Source organism: Staurois parvus, unplaced genomic scaffold (assembly GCF_062004578.1).
Source record: "Staurois parvus isolate SC_StPar_1 unplaced genomic scaffold, SC_StPar_1.0 ptg000129l, whole genome shotgun sequence".
NCBI classification, from domain to species: domain Eukaryota; kingdom Metazoa; phylum Chordata; class Amphibia; order Anura; family Ranidae; genus Staurois; species Staurois parvus.
In genome coordinates, this window is record NW_028317925.1 from 2,736,263 (window position 1) to 2,755,566 (window position 19,304).

General features: G+C 41.7%; 1 protein-coding gene across 7 annotated transcripts in view; it reads right to left on the bottom strand.

Moving 5' to 3' along the window:
• Window positions 1-8,263: 8,263 nt before the first annotated feature.
• LOC149466447 (E1A-binding protein p400-like) overlaps window positions 8,264-19,304 on the bottom strand; it is a 223,006-nt gene continuing 211,965 nt past the window's right edge. For 3 of the 7 annotated variants that reach the window (XM_089672451.1, XM_089672450.1, XM_089672446.1), the window contains 3 exons: window positions 16,730-16,918; window positions 14,107-14,184; window positions 8,264-12,249 (listed from right to left, as the gene is read on the bottom strand). In XM_089672451.1, coding sequence (XP_089528577.1) covers window positions 11,974-12,249; window positions 14,107-14,184; window positions 16,730-16,918 — 543 coding nt within the window. In that variant the 3' untranslated portion in view covers window positions 8,264-11,973. The remainder of the gene's footprint in view (window positions 12,250-14,106; window positions 14,185-16,729; window positions 16,919-19,304) is intronic. The other 4 variants (XM_089672452.1, XM_089672449.1, XM_089672447.1 and 1 more) reach the window with 3 other exon arrangements.

Here is a 19,304-nt window from a genome sequence, read left to right on the forward strand (position 1 = left end):
GCAAACTGTGTCCTTCTCTCATATAGTATATGGATAAAATGGATGGTCCACCTAGGAACTATACAGGTGAAACTCGAAAAATTAGAATATCGTGCAAAAGTTCATTTATTTCAGTAATGCAACTTAAAAGGTGAAACTAATATATGGGATAGACTTATTACATGCAAAGCAAGATAGTTCAAGACGTGATTTGTCATAATTGTGATGATTGTGGCTTATAGCTCATGAAAACCCCAAATCCACAATCTCAGAAAATTAGAATATTGTGTAAAAGGTGCAATATTCTAGGCTCAAAGTGTCCCACTCTAATCAGCTAATTAAGCCATAATACCTGCAAAGGGTTCCTGAACCTTTAAATGGTCTCTCAGTCTGGTTCAGTAGGAATCACAATCATGGGAAAGACTGCTGACCTGACAGTTGTGCAGAAAACCATCATTGACACCCTCCATAAGGAGGGAAAGCCTCAAAAGGTAATTGCAAAAGATGTTGGATGTTCCCAAAGTGCTGTATCAAAGCACATTAATAGAAAGTTATGTGGAAGGGAAATGTGTGGAAGAAAAAGGTGCACAAGCAGCAGGGATGACCGCAGCCTGGAGAGGATTGTCAGGAAAAGGCCATTCAAAAGTGTTGGGGACTTTCACAAGGAGTGGACTGAGGCTGGAGTCAGTGCATCAAGAGCCACCACACACAGACGGATCCTGGACATGGGCTTCAAATGTCGTATTCCTCGTCAACCCGCTCCTGAACAACAAACAACGTCAGAAGCGTCTTACCTGGGCTAAAGAAAAACAGATCTGGTCTGTTGCTCAGTGGTCCAAAGTCCTCTTTTCTGATGAGAGCAACTTTTGCATCTCATTTGGAAACCAAGGACCCAGAGTATGGAGGAAGAATGGAGAGGCACACACTGCAAGATGCTTGAAGTCCAGTGTGAAGTTTCCACAGTCTGTGTTGATTTGGGGAGCCATGTCATCTGCTCATATTGGTCCACTGTGCTTCATTAAGTCCAGGGTCAACGCAGAAGTCTACCAATGAGATTTTGGAGCTCTTCATGCTTCCTTCCGCAGACGAGCTTTATGTCAGGGATCGCAAGATCGCCGCCACCAACATGCGACAATCTCACGATCGCAACGTCCAATATGTCACGATCACGGCGTCAGACCCCAGACCTTCTCACCAAACTCGTGACCGAAGGACTGGCCGATCTAAAACCGCTATGTGACATTCATAACAATGCCACACCCAGCTGCACCCTGCACAACGATTTTCCAGCTAATGGACAACAGATCAATGTACCTGCAACCTGAGCGATTGTTACTGGGTCGGGTTAATTACGCAACTAACCCTCCACGCTTCCACTGTTCTTAGCAGGGCAACTCACAGCTAGCTGACCTCTGAAGTTTCTTTGGGAATCGCTTTTCAGTGCTGCCTGATGAGTGGAAGTCCCAGCCGGCTGCCTAGTCCTATGCAAGGCCAATGGTTGGGCACTTATCAAGGCATAATCTTTTGAGCCTGGGCAAGGGACAGGCCTATCCAGACCCTCCCTTTGCTCAGCCCCCAGAGATTGTACCTCTGCCCCCTTCACAGCACTGTGGGTGACCCCCAACACTGAAAATGCATCACTTGTTTCTTCATGAATATCATAATCATCGTTAGCACTACCAACATTCTCATCAACATTACTGACATTATCAATGACATTACTATCAATGTTACTGACATTATTAATATCATCCTCATTGTCATCATTACCATTATCAACAGTCACGTTTATAATATTAATGACACATGAGTTCGATACCTCCCCAGGCAAGGGGATTTCTTCTCGTTCTCCAGCTAATGGAGAATCCTGTAGCCCCACTCCATTCCCAGCCCCCTCCCTCTGTCCATCCACAGGTGGCTCAGACATTACCCCAATATCTGCCCACAGTACCTTGGCATGTCCAGAGAGTTCCAGGGGGCCCTTCCGGGTGTTCTCGGCAGGGGCATAATAAGAAACCAGAGTGCCTAGATCAACACCCAACAAAACAGGTGTGGGAATTTCCTCGGAGACCCCCACCTCCCGCACCCCAATCTAGGAATACCTTTGCACAGGGTATGCATGAACGGGTCCCCCCAACTCCGGAGAGGGTAAGGAACTTTCCTGGGATGAGGTTCCTTGGCTCAATCAGCTCAGGCAGGGATGGTTTGGCTCCAGGAGCTGCAGGTGTGGGTGGAGGACAAGCTTGGCTCACCGACGTAGGAGAGGTTGCTATGGGCAATTTCCCCCCTTTCCAGTCGTTCAGAGGAGCCTTGCGAGGGTCAGACACCCGCGTGTGGACGAAGGTATCTGCCAGATCTGCCGCAGCCTTAGTAGATGCTGGCTCTCTCTCCAAGACGAACTGTCTGACGTCTGCCGGGCAAATGTGCAAAAAATGATCTCGTATCATGAGATCTTCCAAAGACTCATAGGAGTCAGCTTTCAGTCCCTTAGTCCACTGTCACAATGTGGTGCGTAAGCGACTTGCAACATCCGTGTAAGAGTCCCCAGGTCCCTTCTGCATGGACCTGAACCACTTGCGGTACACTTCCAGAGTCATCTGCTACTACCAGATGATGGCTTCTTTTAAAACTTCGTAATCATCGTCCTGCCCCCTCTGGCAATTCAACAAATGGATCCAGGGCCTTGCCTCGTAGCCCTGGTCTCAGGTACCGAGCCCATTGTGTTTGGGGCACATGGTACTGACGGCACGTTTTTTCAAAGGACAGTAAGTACATGTCAATGTCACTATCCTTTTCCATCACTGGAAACTTGGTGGCGCCCTCGACCAGAGAGACGTCCCTGTGTTCTAGGGACCCGAGGTTCTGACCCGATCGCTGCTGTTGCTGGAGCCTCATCATCTCCAGCTCGTGCCGACAATCAGCTTCCCTCTGCACCGCCTCTCGGTCAGCCTGGCGTTCCGCTCTGTCAGCCGCTGCTTGGCGTTCAAGGAACTGCAAGTATCCCATAGGATCCATCTCCATGAGGTGTTTCAGGGCTTCCTGCATCTGAGGAGAATCTCTGCTGGTTACAGGCACTCCGGAGCTGGCCCGCTCAGGCGGTGGTGTGACAATACCACTCGGTGATCTTCCAGTGTCAGTCTCTGCATGCCCATCCTGCGAGGCCGTCTCTGAGCCACTGGGAATGTGGGTAACGGGAACCCCTTCATGTTCAAGTTCCCCCGAGTTCTGATCTGCTCGGATATCATACTCCGCTAGATCACTAATCAAATCTTCACGATTTTTCGACCGAAGTCCAATCCTCGTGAGGCACATTCAGCCTTCAAATCACCTTTGCTCATATTCTCGTATTCTGCTACACCAGGCATGATTGCAAGCAAAGATAGGATAGAAAGTAGGAAAAGGAAGGAGCTGTTGCTATATGTCTCTCTCTATATATATATATATATATATATATATATATATATTAAAAATATGCACCGCTTGTTTCTTAGGACTGTTTCCACAAAGGTTACAATCCTTCAGTGCAGAGCCAATTTTTAACACTGCACTGAAGCTCTTAATGCAATTATCCCACGTACGCTGCCAACAATATGTCACAGATCGCAAGATCGCCGCCACCAACATGCGACAATCTCACGATCGCGACGTCCAATATGTCACGATCGCGGCGTCAGACCTCAGACCTTCTCACCAAAGTCGTGACCGAAGGACTGGCCGATCTAAAACCGCTATGTGACGTGCGTAACAATGCCACACCCAGCTGCACCCTGCACAACGATTTTCCAGCTAATGAACAACAGATGGATGTACCTGCAACCTGAGCGATTGTTACTGGGTCGGGTTAATTACGCAACTAACCCTCCACACTGCCACCGCCTCCTTTTTGTACAGAGAAAGAGGAAACTCGCGTTATCAGTTATAACACTATAATAATTGAAATAATCGTCTGTATAAAACGGTCTGCAGGCCGGTTATACAGAGGTTTAAACCAACAGTAGCGTCTCTTCAAAGGCAGGGATTCGTAAATTGCAATTAAGAACTATAGGAACAGTTCAACACTTTCAAAAAGAGAGCTTTATTACTAAAAGTGTCAAACAGGTGCAATAAAATATTTACAGAGAAGATGTAACTTATATATATAAATATACAGAGAACCATAGCACAGTAAAGAGATATCAGAGAGAGGTGAAAGGGTTAAAGTACTTTCCAAAGTCCTGGGTTTAGCAGATCCAAGTCAGAGCATGAGGGTGCTTTGATCTCCCTATGTTACAATGGAAAAATGGGAGAATTCTTCAACTTCTCTCTCTTAGGCCTGACTTAGGTTTTAAAGTTTCCCGGCAGGGGGTGGTTCTGAAGTAACAAAACCAATCCCTTGTGCAGGGAGGGGTCATCAGTCGGAACCCTAAACTGGAAAACACATCTTTCAAAATTCATATTCTGGTTCGTAACTTCCCAGCTGCACAAGCTACAGTCCTCCCGCGGGTATATTATCATGCAGATAAGCCTGAGGATTATTTAGGTATGAATTATGAAATTATATGTGGCACGGTTCGCGAGTTCTATGTTCCGGCTTCCCTGATCGCCCGAGATAAATGAGTGACCCATCAAACTGTTCGTCTGCTCATTGGTCATCTGACGAGGTGCCCGGTTTTTGTGTAAGTCTCTTATATTCCAAGATATGAGACATAGGGGAAAAATTGATTTGAGAAGTGTTTATCTAATTCTGTCACCTATGCTGCGCTAGGTTCATCAGGTCAGCATTTCTTTCAACTTCTGGGAAGGCTCCTTATCTGTTTTACGATGTGTGAAACTACACAGGTTCTCCAGGCAGTGCTGCACCACGTGGCTCCCTGCTGGGATCTGGCCTGTTACACTTTTAACACACACACATTTGTCACTGTGCCTCTCAGGAAGGGAGGGGTAGGAGAGAAATGGATACCCTTAGCAAGATGGAGTCTAAAACCAAAATGGTTGAACCGCGTCCATCTCGGATTGGCGCGTTTGCGACACTTCATGGGGATGCTGGCTTCATTTTCCAGCAGGACTTGGCATCTGCCCACACTGCCAAAAGCACCAAAACCTGGTTCAATGACCGGGGGATTACTGTGCTTGATTGGCCAGCAAACTCGCCTGACCTGAACCCCATAGAGAATCTATGGGGCATTGCCAAGAGAAAAATGAGAGACATGAGACCGAACAATGCAGAAGAGCTGAAGGCCGCTATTGAAGCATCCTGGTCTTCCATAACACCTCAGCAGTGCCACAGGCTGATAGCTTCCATGCCACGCTGCATAGAGGCAGTAATTGCTGCAAAAGGGGCCCAAAACAAGTACTGAGTACATATGCATTCTTATACTTTTCAGAGGTCCGATATTGTTCTATGTACAATCCTTGTTTTATTGATTGCATGTAATATTCTAATTTTCTGAGATTGTGGATTTGGGGTTTTCATGAGCTGTAAGCCATAATCATCACAGTTATGACAAATCACGGCTTGAACTATCTTGCTTTGCATGTAATGAGTCTATCTCATATATTAGTTTCACCTTTTAAGTTGCATTACTGAAATAAATGAACTTTTGCACGATATTCTAATTTTTCGAGTTTCACCTGTAGAGCTAGACATATACCATGGATCCATGATGATGACCATAGTCCACCAGCTGCAATGTCCTAAGTGCAGATAGTCAGAATACTCAACTGTAGCTCCTTGTAAATGCGTGAGGGCTAAAAACATAATACTCTTCATTTCCAGACAAACGATGTCTAGACAAAATGCCAATTGGGTTGAAAATCATTCATATTTCTAAACGGAAAGGGGGTACAGATGTAAATGCCCTAAATCTGATGCAAGGACCAGCAAAAGCAGTCAGCTGTAGGCCTTTTAGATATGGAATTTGCTTCTGTCCCCTTTTCACCCACTTGCGGCATGTACACATTGCTTGTAGTTTGCAGACATATACTTTTGAAGATATTAGCCCACTGGAACCTATTTGGATGGTTAGGTCCCCTCAGTTTTTCAAACTGGGACATTATATGATGTACAAAAGTTTTCCATTTTTTGACACTTCTTAGTTGCATGCTTTTAGGGAGTTCTATTGTGGACAGGCTTTTCCAGCAAATTTGACTGCTATATCTAGTTTCCGATTTAAGACTACAGGTTCATATATGGTATTTATGCCTCTGTGGTCCACCATGTCACAAGTATTAGGAAAGACTCATTTTGGCAGGTACTAGTTTATACCATCTGCTGTGTCTCATGTTATTTGCCTTAGTGGATTTATTGAGGCAGACTAAAGAAGAGTTAATATCACATGGGTCTCCCTAAAGGACATTTAGTAGGCAAGTACCAAGTTGGTACGTCTGCTATGTTCAAAATATAAGATGCCATTACTGGTATTTGGGAACAACACTAATTGTTAGATATTGGTTATACATGACTGCTGTAGACTCCTTGATTGATACCCAGCCATTCATCATTATATACAGTATATTTTTTTGCAGGTGTACCCAATTGTATTTCTTTAAGGGGCATACCAGTTGAGTTTTTATTGGGTGGTCATGCCAATATGCTCTATACTTTTTTCTGAAGGTCCATATTCACAGTTGGACAACAGGAACAAATGTCTGCACAAAGTCATACAAAATTATTCATTACGATACATGGTTATTATGAGAAACATTGTTGGACAGTTATTGCACTGACATTGAGGGGATGCCATTGCATATCAGATACATATTGTCTTAATGTTATATTACTTTGTATATTAAAGTAAAACTATAGGCATTTTTTTTTCATTTTGGAAAGAGCAAGTAAGGGTTACAAGACCTGTCAGATCACCTGTGTCCCATTGCACAGATTCCCTTTCACTTCCTGTCCCATAGTCAAACAGGATGTGAGAGGAAAATCCTGCAAATTAAAGGAATTCCTTGGGTACCTCCATATCACCAGAACTAGTGTCCCCGTTGGAAGATTTCCCCTCTATTACCTTTCTGGGAACATCTCAAAATTTTGAATTTTCTTTTACTTTCACTTTCAATATTAGTAAACAGGACAAATAGAGAGGGTGAATCTCCCTAACGGGGACTCAGACAGCAATAAAAGCTGACAGGTGTTCTAATCCATCTCCACTCTATCCAAAACTAAAAAAAAGTTTTGCCTTTAGTTATACCTTAAGGCAGGAATTGACCTTAAGGGGAAGTGAATAAGCATGTAGGGTTTTTTACCGGGTACCATAATAATACAGATTCCCACTGTGTATAACATACAATAAAGTACAGAGTGCATTATGAGAGACGGCTTCTGGGTATTTCATTTGTATAAGCAGCCATACATGCCCACGCCATGACACTACCACCACGCTTCACTGATGAGGTGGTATGCTTAGGATCATGAGCAGTTCCTTTCCTTCTCCATACTCTTCTCTTCCCATCTCTGGTACAAGTTGATCTTGGTGTCATCTGTCCATAGGATGTTGTTCCAGAACTGTGAAGGCTTTTTTAGATGTCGTTTGGCAAACTCTAATCTGGCCTTCCTGTTTTTGAGGCTCACCAATGATTTACACCTTGTGGTGAACCCTCTGTATTCACTCTGGTGAAGTCTTCTCTTCATTGTTGACTTTGACACACATACACCTACCTCCTGGAGAGTGTTCTTGATCTGGCCAACTGTTGTGAAGGGTGTTTTCTTCACCAGGGAAAGAATTCTTCGGTCATCCACCACAGTTGTTTTCCGTGGTCTTCCGGGTCTTTTGGTGTTGCTGAGCTTCTTTTTAACAATGTTTCAAACAGTTGTTTTTGCTACGCCTAATGTTTTTGCTATCTCTCTGTTGGGTTTGTTTTGTTTTTTCAGCCTAATGATGGCTTGCTTCACTGATAGTGACAGCTCTCATCTTGAGAGTTGACAGCAACAGATTCCGAATGCAAATAGCACACTTGAAATTAACTCTGGACCTTTTATCTGCTCATTGTAATTGGGATAATGAGGGAATAACACACACCTGGCCATGGAACAGCTGAGAAGCCAATTGTCCCATTACTTTTGGTCCCTTAACAAGTGGGAGGCACATATGCAAACTGTTGTAATTCCTACACCGTTCACCTGATTTGGATGTAAATACCCTCAAATTAAAGCTGACAGTCTGCACTTAAAGCACATCTTGTTCGTTTCATTTCAAATCCATTGTGGTGGTGTATAGAGCCAAAAATGTTAGAATTGTGTCGATGTCCCAATATTTATGGACCTAACTGTATCTAGAAATAAAGTACTGCAACACCAGAAAAATACTTATGAAAAATGTACATTTTATTACACCAGCAATGTGCTATGCATCACTCACTATGGTTCTACAGCACGTACAAATGTGTTTTCTTAATCTATGTACATTTTGAACACAGTATGGTTCAAGGAAACCGAAAATTTACCTTTTCACTGTCAGAAGACCTAGAAGATAATGTAGATGGACCCAGCAGTGAAAGGGTGGTCATAGTATTTTAAATTATACATATATATATATAGATATGTAAAAAAAAATAAAACAACGGAAAAAAAAACTATTTCATAGTAGCAACAAAAAAATGTGTCAACATATAACACATTCATGCACACACAATAAAAATGTGTAAAACGGGAAAGTTGGAGGGATCTTCTAAGATAGACAAGTGCCATTTAACATATCAGTCCTGGAGATAGAACTGCGTTCATACTAATCTCTTTCATGTAAGAAAACTTAACTATTTAAAGTATAAATTGGCAAAGTAAACTTGGGAAATGTGTAGGTGCTTAGCATATTGTAAAAAAAAAATAAAAATAACACTCAATCATTAGCAACCGCAGCAATATCGAGTGCAATGATTTTTTTCTAAAACAACAAAATGATCAAGTAACACACGACAAATAAAGCATTATATTTCAGTAAACTAACCTAACAAATACAGACAGCTGCTTTCTAAACATTAAATATGTGCAAACATAAGACTCTGGTATACCGCTTACTTTGTAAACCATGGACAGGGAATTTCTGCAGGTTAGCAAATTGCACAGAAAAAATATATATATATATATATATTTTTTAAACATTTTACATTCAGAAAAAAAGCGTTAAGCTGCCTTTCGTACAGGAAAACACACAGTGCTTAAGGCCTTATGGATGTTGTTGAACTGCAGGAAGACACGGGGTGTGTAATCCCCTAATACACAGGTTTAATTTTGGTTATGACAACAAAGATAAAAAGAGAATCTATTTTAAAAATATTAGCTGTGTACCATCTTGTTCAATTCTGAATAGCGCAAGGAAAGCAGCTTCTTACTACAATGAGAACATAAAGTAAGATCTGATATTCCAAAAAGTGCACAACTTATAAAACAAACACACATATGTATACAAACAAATAATATCTGTGCAAGCAAATCTTTAAAACAAACTAAAAGGGTATCAGGGATAAAAAAAGTGCAAAAGTAAAGAAAAATGTATTATCAGCTGTACATTTACAGCAATTCGTTGAGATTCATAGAGCAGCTAATTCTGTTTATATTGTATTGTCATACTGTCCTATACTAACTGAAAAAAACTGGAAAGCACTTCCATTAAGTGAATAAAAAACCTGTCCTCGGCACAAACAATTAACTCTTCCAGAACGATTCTAGATGTACTGAAATCAGTATATTTCAAAATTACAAGACAAGCTAATGTTGGACTTTCTCAAACCTTAACATTATGTTATCCTAACAGCCTTGCTGGAATAGGTAAAAAATAGAGTAACAGAAGAGATAAAATGCAAAACCTTTTCAGGATAAAATGCTGGCCCATGCTCTCTTCTGTGCTGACCACACATGTGAAAGCCTATCCATGTGTGGACATTATCTCTGCTGGGTGGACATGTGTCCAGCAGTGAGAGGAAAAGTACTTAAATTCCTCTATTTTTTCCCATTTTCACAAGACCATTAAAGTGAACCCCAGTCATAACATTTGTATAGTATTAGATAGGGAGTGAAAACGTTAGAACCTCAGTCAAGTTTTTATTCCCATCCGGTTCCCTGTTTGGAAAATAATTCCAAATCAAGTGTCCAATGTAATTAGAAGAAAAAAATCTAAAACATTCCAGTTGTCTCCAGGACAGAGGTGAAAGATAAATCTCCCAATGGGGACATACTGTATGTTTTTGGAACAACAGGGGACACTTTGGGTGGATGAGGGGGAAATTTCTTCCCACTTCCTGTTCTGTCTTCAGGACAAACAGTAAAGGGGAAATCTTCCCCATGGGAACAAAAACAATAATGAAAACCTTTGAAAGGTTGTAAACCTTCCCCACTCTACCCAAATGTAGAATAAATGCTCTGCGTGGAGTTACACTTTAACAAAGTGTTAGGATTTCAGTGTAGGAGTACTTAAAGCAATGCCTCAGGCTAAATATGAATTCATTTGTTGCTTCCGACCTCCTACGTAGCAACACAGAGAATGTCGGCATTAACTAAAACTAAGATGTTTATCCTATTGCATTACATGCATGGCAAACTGAAGACTGATTATGTAGTTATTAGAGTTCTTCAGACTCAGTCAGTATACTTGAAATGTTGTACCACAGTGCCACATTTTACCTGCAGGATATCTGAAATTACAAGTATTTCCCAAGTCCGCCAATCAGCACAACAGCCTAAATTACAAGATTCTATTCATGTGATTTTTATAGCTTGCCTTATTAGTTAAAACAAGGATAATTCAAAGTGAAATTTACAGCAAGATACCTTTGTGACAGGAGGAGTTTATGTGACAATGCGGGACTGAGTCACAACAGGAACTTTCCCCCTTCTCCTCTACTACCAAAGTAAAGGTCATTGTCAATGAATTAGAAAGCCTGTTCCTGTTACTATACAGTAAAGAAAATAAGTATTTGATCCCCTGATTGCTCCTGTGGATAGGTGTCTTTTATACAGGTAACAAAATGAGATTAGCAGCACTCCCTTTACGAGACTGCTTCTAATCTCAGCTTGTTACCTGTATGAAAGACACCTGGTAGGCAGAAATCCTGCTGATAGGGGACCAAATACTTATTTCCCTCATGAACATGCAAATTAGTGCATCATTTGTTAGACATGCATTTCTTTTAAATTTTTTGTTGCTATTCTGTCTCTCAGTGTTACAATACACCTACCATTCAATTTTTAGACTGATCATTTCTTTGTGAGTGGGCAAACATTCAAAATCAGCGGGGGATCAAATACTTATTTGCTTCACTGTAGTTTAGTTCTCATAAGTCACCACTATCAACCCCTCCCTCCTCCTCCCCTATCAACTGACAAACGTTGTATGCTTGATAGAGCTGTGCTTTCGAGACAGAATAGGAAGTGATACAATCCCAATTTTCTCAGTTGTCACTGGAACAGGTGACCCCATTGGTTACTACACAGATGTACCAGTAGCAGCAATGAAATATGAATGAAGATGAGGAACCACTTAAATTGACCACACTGCACAGAAAATGCTTGGTGATGCAATGTAAACATTCACTCAGATGAAAGAAGTGGGAGATGAATTCCATGTTATTACAATGCTCCATTTGTGTGACTTCCCTTTTTAGGTTCTATGCAATATACCTCAACACTAAGCTAAAAACAAGGTAAAACACATCAACAAACGACAGAGTTTGATAACTAAAAATCTAAGCTTAAATGCTTCACAAATGCCTCTGTGCAAAATGTATGAGTGAGACAGAAATCCACAGAGAGGAGATCCACAATGGCACTGTAGTTTTTTTCCCATATAAGTAACATCTCTTCGAAATAAAACAGGTCATGGCAATGTCTGTGAGACCTTCATATCCGTTTTCTTCACATTTACAAAAAAAGTTTATTAATTATTATTATTTCTTTAGATGGATGAAACACTTTTCAGATATGATAGACAACACGTATAGGCGTCCTTAGATGTGCTAATTTAGAGGGCACAACAAATTTTGGAGATGCTTCTTAAATTTCTCCACCTCTCACACGGTCCCTCAGCTAGGCTTTGTGGGAGCCTTGATCCGGACAGTAGAAGCTCTGACTTGAAGCTTTGCTTGCTGGTTTTGGCCGTCTGCTGTCCCTGTGGATGCAGGACTCTGATTGGATGGAGCTTGGAGCTGTGGTGAAGCCGCGGCTGCTGTCACAACCTGCTGCTGTTGGAGGAGTTTCTGCTGAACCACCTGGGCTGCAGCTGACCCAGCAGGCAATACCTGAACCTGCTGCTGGCCTGCTGCTGTCGCTTGAGTCAGTGTAACAGTTTGAGGTTGGACCTGTAATAGATAGCATGTGATTAATTTTAGACTTCTCACTTGTTATATACAGCATGTAAAAAGTATTGAACATGTCACCATTTTTCTAGGTAAATATATTTCTAAAGGTGCTATTATCATGAAATGTTCACCACATGTCGGTAACAACCCATGCAATCCACGTATACAAAGAAACCAAAACAAATAAGTTCAGAAGTTAAGTTACGTGTAATAAAATGGAATGACACAGGGAAAAAGTATTGAACGCATAAAGAAAGGGAGGTGCAAAAAGGCGTGAAAAGCCAAGATACCAGTTGAAATCTATCAGTAATTAGAAAGCAATCCTGATCCTTGTCAGAGCAAATTAATAGCAGCTGGTTCAGTCTCAACTGATGGCCTATTAAAAAGGTGTCTCATTACCAAGGTGTCACACAAGAAACATCTCATCATGGGTAAAAGCAAAAAGCTCTCTCAAGACTTTTGCAAACCTTATTGTTGCAAAACATACGGATGGCATTGGTTACAGAAGGATTTCTACATTTCTGAATGTTCCAGTGAGCAGTGTTGTGGCCATAATCTGGAAGTGGAAAGAACATTATTTCACCATAAACCGGCCATGACCAGGTGCTCCTCGCAGGATTTCTAAGAGAGGAGTGAAAATAATTACCAGAAAAGTTGTCTAAGAGCGAAGGACAACTTGTGGAGAGTTTTAGAAACACCTGGAATTAGCAGGTACAATTGTTTAAAAAAAAAAAAAACAATAACTAATACACTCAACCGTCATGGCCTGTATGCACCCTTACCATGCAAGACACCACTGCTGAAGAAAAAGCATGTTGACGTTTGTTTAAAGTTTGCTGTACAATATTTAGGCAAGCCTGTGAAATATTGGGAGAATATAGTCTAGTCAGATGAGACCAACATTGAACTCCTTGGATGCCATAATACACACCATGTTTGGAGGTCAAATGGCACTGCACATCACCCCAAAAACACCATACCAACAGAGAAGTTTGGAGGTGGGAACATCATGGAGAGGGGCCGGGCAGTTTTTCAGCATACAGTACTGGAAAACGTCATATCACTGAAGGAAGGATGAATGGAAAAATGTGCCAAGGCATTCTTGATAAAATCTGCTGCCATCTACCAGGATAATGAAGATTAAATGAGGTTGGACATTTCTGCAAGACAATGATCCCAAACACAAAGCCAAGGAAACTCAATTGGTTTTAAAGAAAGAAAATAAAGCTGCTAGAAAGGACCACACTTGAATCCAGTAGAAAATCTATGGAAAGAACTAAAGATCAGAGTTCATTGAAGAGGCCCACGGAACCTTAAAGATTTTCAGACTTTGTGGAAGAATGAGCGAAAATCACACCTGAGCAAGGCATGAAACTAGTTTCTCCATACAGGAGGCATCTTGAAGCTGTCATTACCAACAAAGGATTTTGTATGAAGCATTAAATACATTTTAGTTCAATACATTTTCCCTGTGTCATTCCATTTTATTATAACTTAAGATCTGAACTTATTTGTTTTGGTTTCTTTGTATGTATGGACTGCATGGATTGTTACCGACATGTGGTGAAAATTTCACGTTAATAGCACCTTTGGAAATATATTTACCTAGTAAAATGGTGATATGTTTCTATACTTATTTTCCCAGCTGTGTATTTACAGAGATTTTGTGAATAAGAAATAAAAAATAATCATCTGTAGTTTTTTTCATTCCCATTTAAATAATCAGAAGAAAAAGATCCTATGTTTGGCAAAATTTTGTTTGCTATTTCCTCACAGTAAACTCCAATTGTTTATATGCTTCCTGAATGTGTGTGGGCAAGCACCTCAGTTACAGCGGCATTTCATGAACCCACTTACCTGCTGAGAGGCTGGAGCCATCTGCTGGATATTTGCCACTGCTGCCTGCTGTTGGACCACCTGAGGAAGCTTTGCAACCTTGGAAAAAATAATAGGAGCAAAAAAATGGAATTCTTAACTTAAATAGTTACATATCACAACATTAATAACACTAACATATCTATTGCTACTAAGAACACAAGCAAACATTGCTTGGTTTATGTTTTCCAGAAGATAACTCTGCTCAAACCACATTATTACAAGGCAAACAAGTCACAATATTTGTACTATGGTAAAATCATCCAGCAAGAACACAGTATAGCATATGTCTTACAAGTTTGGTACCAAGACCTGTAGGACCATATTGTCAACTGAAGGGTCAAAAGTAAACCTGTGCTATGCCCATGTGAGACAAAGCAGCAGAATCACTTCCAAGGGGGGTGTTCAGGAAACACATTTTAAAGCGGTGTTAAGGTCTGCAAAAATATGTAAAAAAAATGTACCCCCTGCAAGTTTATGCATAATGTGGTAGTACAATACATACTAGCACATTATGGCAGACTTACCTGTTAACCACTTGCCTACTGAGCACTTCTACCCCCTTCCTGCCCAGGCCAATTTTTAGCTTTCAGCGCTGTTGCACTTTGAATGACAATTGAGCGGTCATGCAATACCCATATGAAATTTGTATCATTTTTTTCACACACATAGTGCTTTCTTTTGGTGATATTTAATTGCCACTGGGGGTTTTATTTTTGCACTATAAATAAAAAAAGAGCAAAAAATTTGAAAAAAAAAAAAAAAGGTTTTCTTTGTTTCTATTATAAAATTTAGCAAACAGTTAATTTTTCTCCTTCACTGATGTGCATTGATAAGGCTGCACTGATGGGCACTGATGAGGCGGCACTGGTGGGCACTGATGATGCACTGATATGCAGCAATGATAGGCACTGATAGGCAGCAATGATGGGCACTGACTGGCAGCACTGATAGCACCGACTGGAGGCACTGACAGACAGCACTGATGGGTGGCATTGCTGGGCAGCACTGATGGGCGACACTGTTGGGCAGCACTGATGGATGACACTGCTGGGCGACACTGCTGGGCACCGATGGGCGGCATTGATAATCAGTGCCCTGATTATCAGTGCAGATCTCCCGTCACATCGGCCAGTTATTGGCAGTACTTTCTTCATGCTGCGACAGCGTGAAGAAAGTGCAGCTGATAACCAGCACCGGTATTTACATTGTGATCTGCTGTGTCATTGGACACAGCTGATCACATGGTAAAATGCCGCTGTGATTGGCCTTTTACCTTATCACGTGGCTGTGTCCATAGGACACAGCGATCACCGACGCCGCCGGGTGCGCACCGCTGGGGGGCGCACAGGGGGCGGGTTCTTGGAGTATGACCATGGACGCCCTCACAGAACTAGACAACCGCGCTGTAGCTGTCTTTTGGCTATAGCGTGGTTGGAAAGCGGTTAAACAGAGCCCTCCAGCACTGCAGTGTCAACTCTTCCGCTGTTCCTGGTGCTTCCAGTGCTTCCATTTCCAGTCAGACATCCTTTTGAGCTCTATCTTTTCAGCCACTTGAATGACTAGGCAGCGATGACATCACTCCCACACATATGCACGGGAGTCATATCACCACTACAGAGACCAAGTGCCATAAATGTGGTCTGAGCTGCACTTAGATCACATTACTGCTGACAGGCCAAGAGAGGCATTTATGACAGAAGATATAATTAAAAATGACTTCAATGCCACTTTATTATTTTGCGGCCAGCAGAAACATTTTAATGACAGCACCACCAGCTGCACATACCCACCTTTTATGATATTAGAAAGTACCCGAAAACATACTATAGTATTTTTAGTATAGTATTATTTGAGTATATACTATTTAGTATAGCACTATAGTATTAGAGTACGTTTTACTAGTATCAAGGAAGTAGCAACACAATTTTAATAGGAGAAATTTCAAGTTGAATCCCCATCACAATAATGAGCAGCACAACACTTGTTAGTGTTGCAATGCTATCCTTTTTAAATGACACCCCAGTGCACCTCTAGAACACATATGTGATACAGTGCACCTCAATGCAGGATGTGAGTTGCAGTATTATTTATTTATTTCATTTTTAATAGGCTGCCTAATGCAACGTGTCTCAGCACAAGAAAACATGTGGAGCATTGCACACTGGTGTGAATAGGCCCTAACAAGTAGGGCTCCCTGTTATCTATATCTGCTTAAAGTGAACCTGTGCTTTGACCAGTCATCTGTGTTCTGTCCACTGCTGCTCCCCTGTATGGTATGGAAAGTCTTGGACTCACTCCCCTTCCTTCCATGTGACAATGCTAGTGCTTGGTGATTGGTCTTCCAGAAACCCAGCACTGACACACAGGGCTAGGGAGAAAGTCTACAGCCCTGTGTAAGTGCTACCTCACAACCTGACATTTACAACTGGTGGCTAAACAAAGTGGTGGGGCAACAAATGGAAGGTAGGAGTGGACAGCTAGTGGGATCGCATGTGTGAATATGTGTGCACCTAAAGTCACAATGAGAGAAAATGCTAGGCCACACAGCAACTGGCCACCCCAGATCAGTTGCCATCTATAGTGAAAGAAACACAGCAGTTACCTGTACCTGAATCTGCGCCTGCACTTGCTGTGCTCCAGGTGACTTCTGAGACTGAGTAATTGGGGTGGCCAGGAACTGGGTTTTTAAGGCTGGCTGAGTGGTATATGTCAACTTCTGCTGCTGAGTTGCTTGTTGCTGCTGCTGTTGTTGTTGCTGAGCCTGGACAGTAACTTGCTGGGCTGTTATCTGCTATAAAGAACAAAGAAGCAATTGCATAAACATAATTGTTTTGCTGCATGTATTAAAGATAGTAATGCATTTCCATGTTAATTATTTAACAAGCTACCCAGTTATTTGAGTCCCCTCTCCAATAAACCAAACTCACCTCCCCCATACAATGCTGCACACAATTAGAAATAATATTCCCATAACAGCCCATGCAATTATTTCAGCAACACACGAGGACTATGTGGTCAAATAATGATTTATCTAGAAAGCTGTAGCTTTTAAAAAGTCATACAGAATTACTGTATGCCCATGTCACTAAGTAGTCAGAATATTTTCAAGAGCCGATCGGCTTCTGATCGGTGCTCTAAGTCAATGGCTGAGAGCGCTGACCAGTGTGTTCTTGCAGGGGTCAGTCCCCCTGTCAGAACACAAGAGCACAGCGGGGGAGATTGCTGTACTAACACGACTTGTGTTAGCACATCGATCTGTCAGGTTTACTTACAGTGTGTATGAGACTTTACAGACATTGGTAAGCAAAGTTCATTCATTTCTGCTTCATTGAAAAAGTGTAAGACAACACTCTGTTAATGAAAAAAAAAAATCAAAAATTTATCTTGAATAAATAAAGCAATTCTCTTACAAAGCAAGCTTGAGTAAACTGTCTATCCAGCCAATAAGTTTGTTATTTAAAATGGCATAAAGCCTAAACATTTTTTACCTTCAAGAATATGAAAACCCAAAATTTCATATTCCTGACATGTGCCTGCTATACCTTGTACTTGTATGACAAAGTATCCCGTTCTCTTTGTATTGCTTCCTTGTGACATCCCTGGTGTTCCTATCAGTCCCTCTGCTTTCCTATTAAAAACTGACCACACTAGGGAGAAGAGCACAACATGGTCAGTTCTCTAGCTGTGCTGAGAACTCAGCGTGCTCTCTTCCAATGATCAGACTTGTCCTGACAGCTCCCCCCTCGCACAGCGTTTTACTGGGAAGATCAGTGTTTTCTTGTTTCTCCTTCCCCAGCTCTTTTGCCGCTGAGAACAGAGTATATGTGATCATTTATAAAAAAAAAGGGGGAAAAGATATTCATGATTTTTAAAGATGTATACAGACATTTTGATATATATATTTTTTTTTTTTTTACAAATCAGGAGTGCTTTATTGAAGACAAAATTATTACAGAGCAAATAAACTCATGTACAATATACAATGCCATACATATTGACCAAATTCAGTGAACTAATAGAGTCCAACTATACAGTACAACAGAGTAGTAAGTAGACATGTATGGAACAGAGTGCATGAAGTTACCACTCAGTCAAAGGGTCCCTGAGTTAAACTATGAGAAGGCACTAGAATTTCATAACAGGATAGTTGTCCAAAATAGAGGATAGAAGAAGGTAGTGGGGAGAACAAAGAGAGTAGGACCAGAGAATAAAGCAAAGGGGAGACTAGGAGAGAAGAGAAAAAACAAAGGGGAGCAGAGAAGGGAACGCTATTTCAAGGTCCAAGGTGACCACACTTTATCATATTTCCAGGGGCAGCCTTTATTTAGATATGTAAGTTTGTACATGGACAGGACCACATCCACCATTGCCTCCCAGGAAGACACCATAGGAGGAGTAGAAGAGGACCACCAGAAGGAGGATTTCTTTCTTGGCATAGAAAGGTAAAAAAGAAATCAGCAGTTTGGTATGACAGGAACGTTGATCATCATCCTGATTCCCCAGAAAGGCGAACTCTAGGGAAGTAGGAAGGGACAGTTGCAACCTGAGATTTATCAAATCAATAACATCCATCCAGAAACTTGCCAGTCTGGGGCAATCCCAAAACATATGAAGATAGGACCACACATGGACTCGACAGTGAGGACACATACGGTTGCATGTTGAATATATTCTATGAAGCCTCACAGGAGTATGGTGTACCCTGTGAAGAAACTTAACTTGGATCAACTTATCCCTAGAAGAAGTTTAGGCCCGCCCTCCAAACATTCCGCCCAGCTCTCTAGCTGGTAAAAAGAGGCTTGTCCATATCACCCTGGGCAAGCAGCTTTTCGATCGGATCAGCCTGAAGGAGGGGAAGCTGAGGGTATTGCGGTTGGCAGTAGCGGAACTGCATTCAAGTTGGCAGTCAGAACATACCGGAAAGTTGCATAAAGGACAAAAGAACCCCAGAAGGCATAATATACTCCAGTGTTTTAATGCCTCTGTGTGCCCAAACCTGGGGGTCCAGGACAGTACGGAGATGAGGAAGGGAAGGATTCCCCCATAGAGGTTGTGCAGGGGACAACAGATTTTGACTCAAAAAACGACGACAGGCAACCCTCCACACCCTCCAGGTGACACATGTCGGAACCAGAACCCTATCATAGCCCCGGGACCCCTATATACAAAATTTCGGA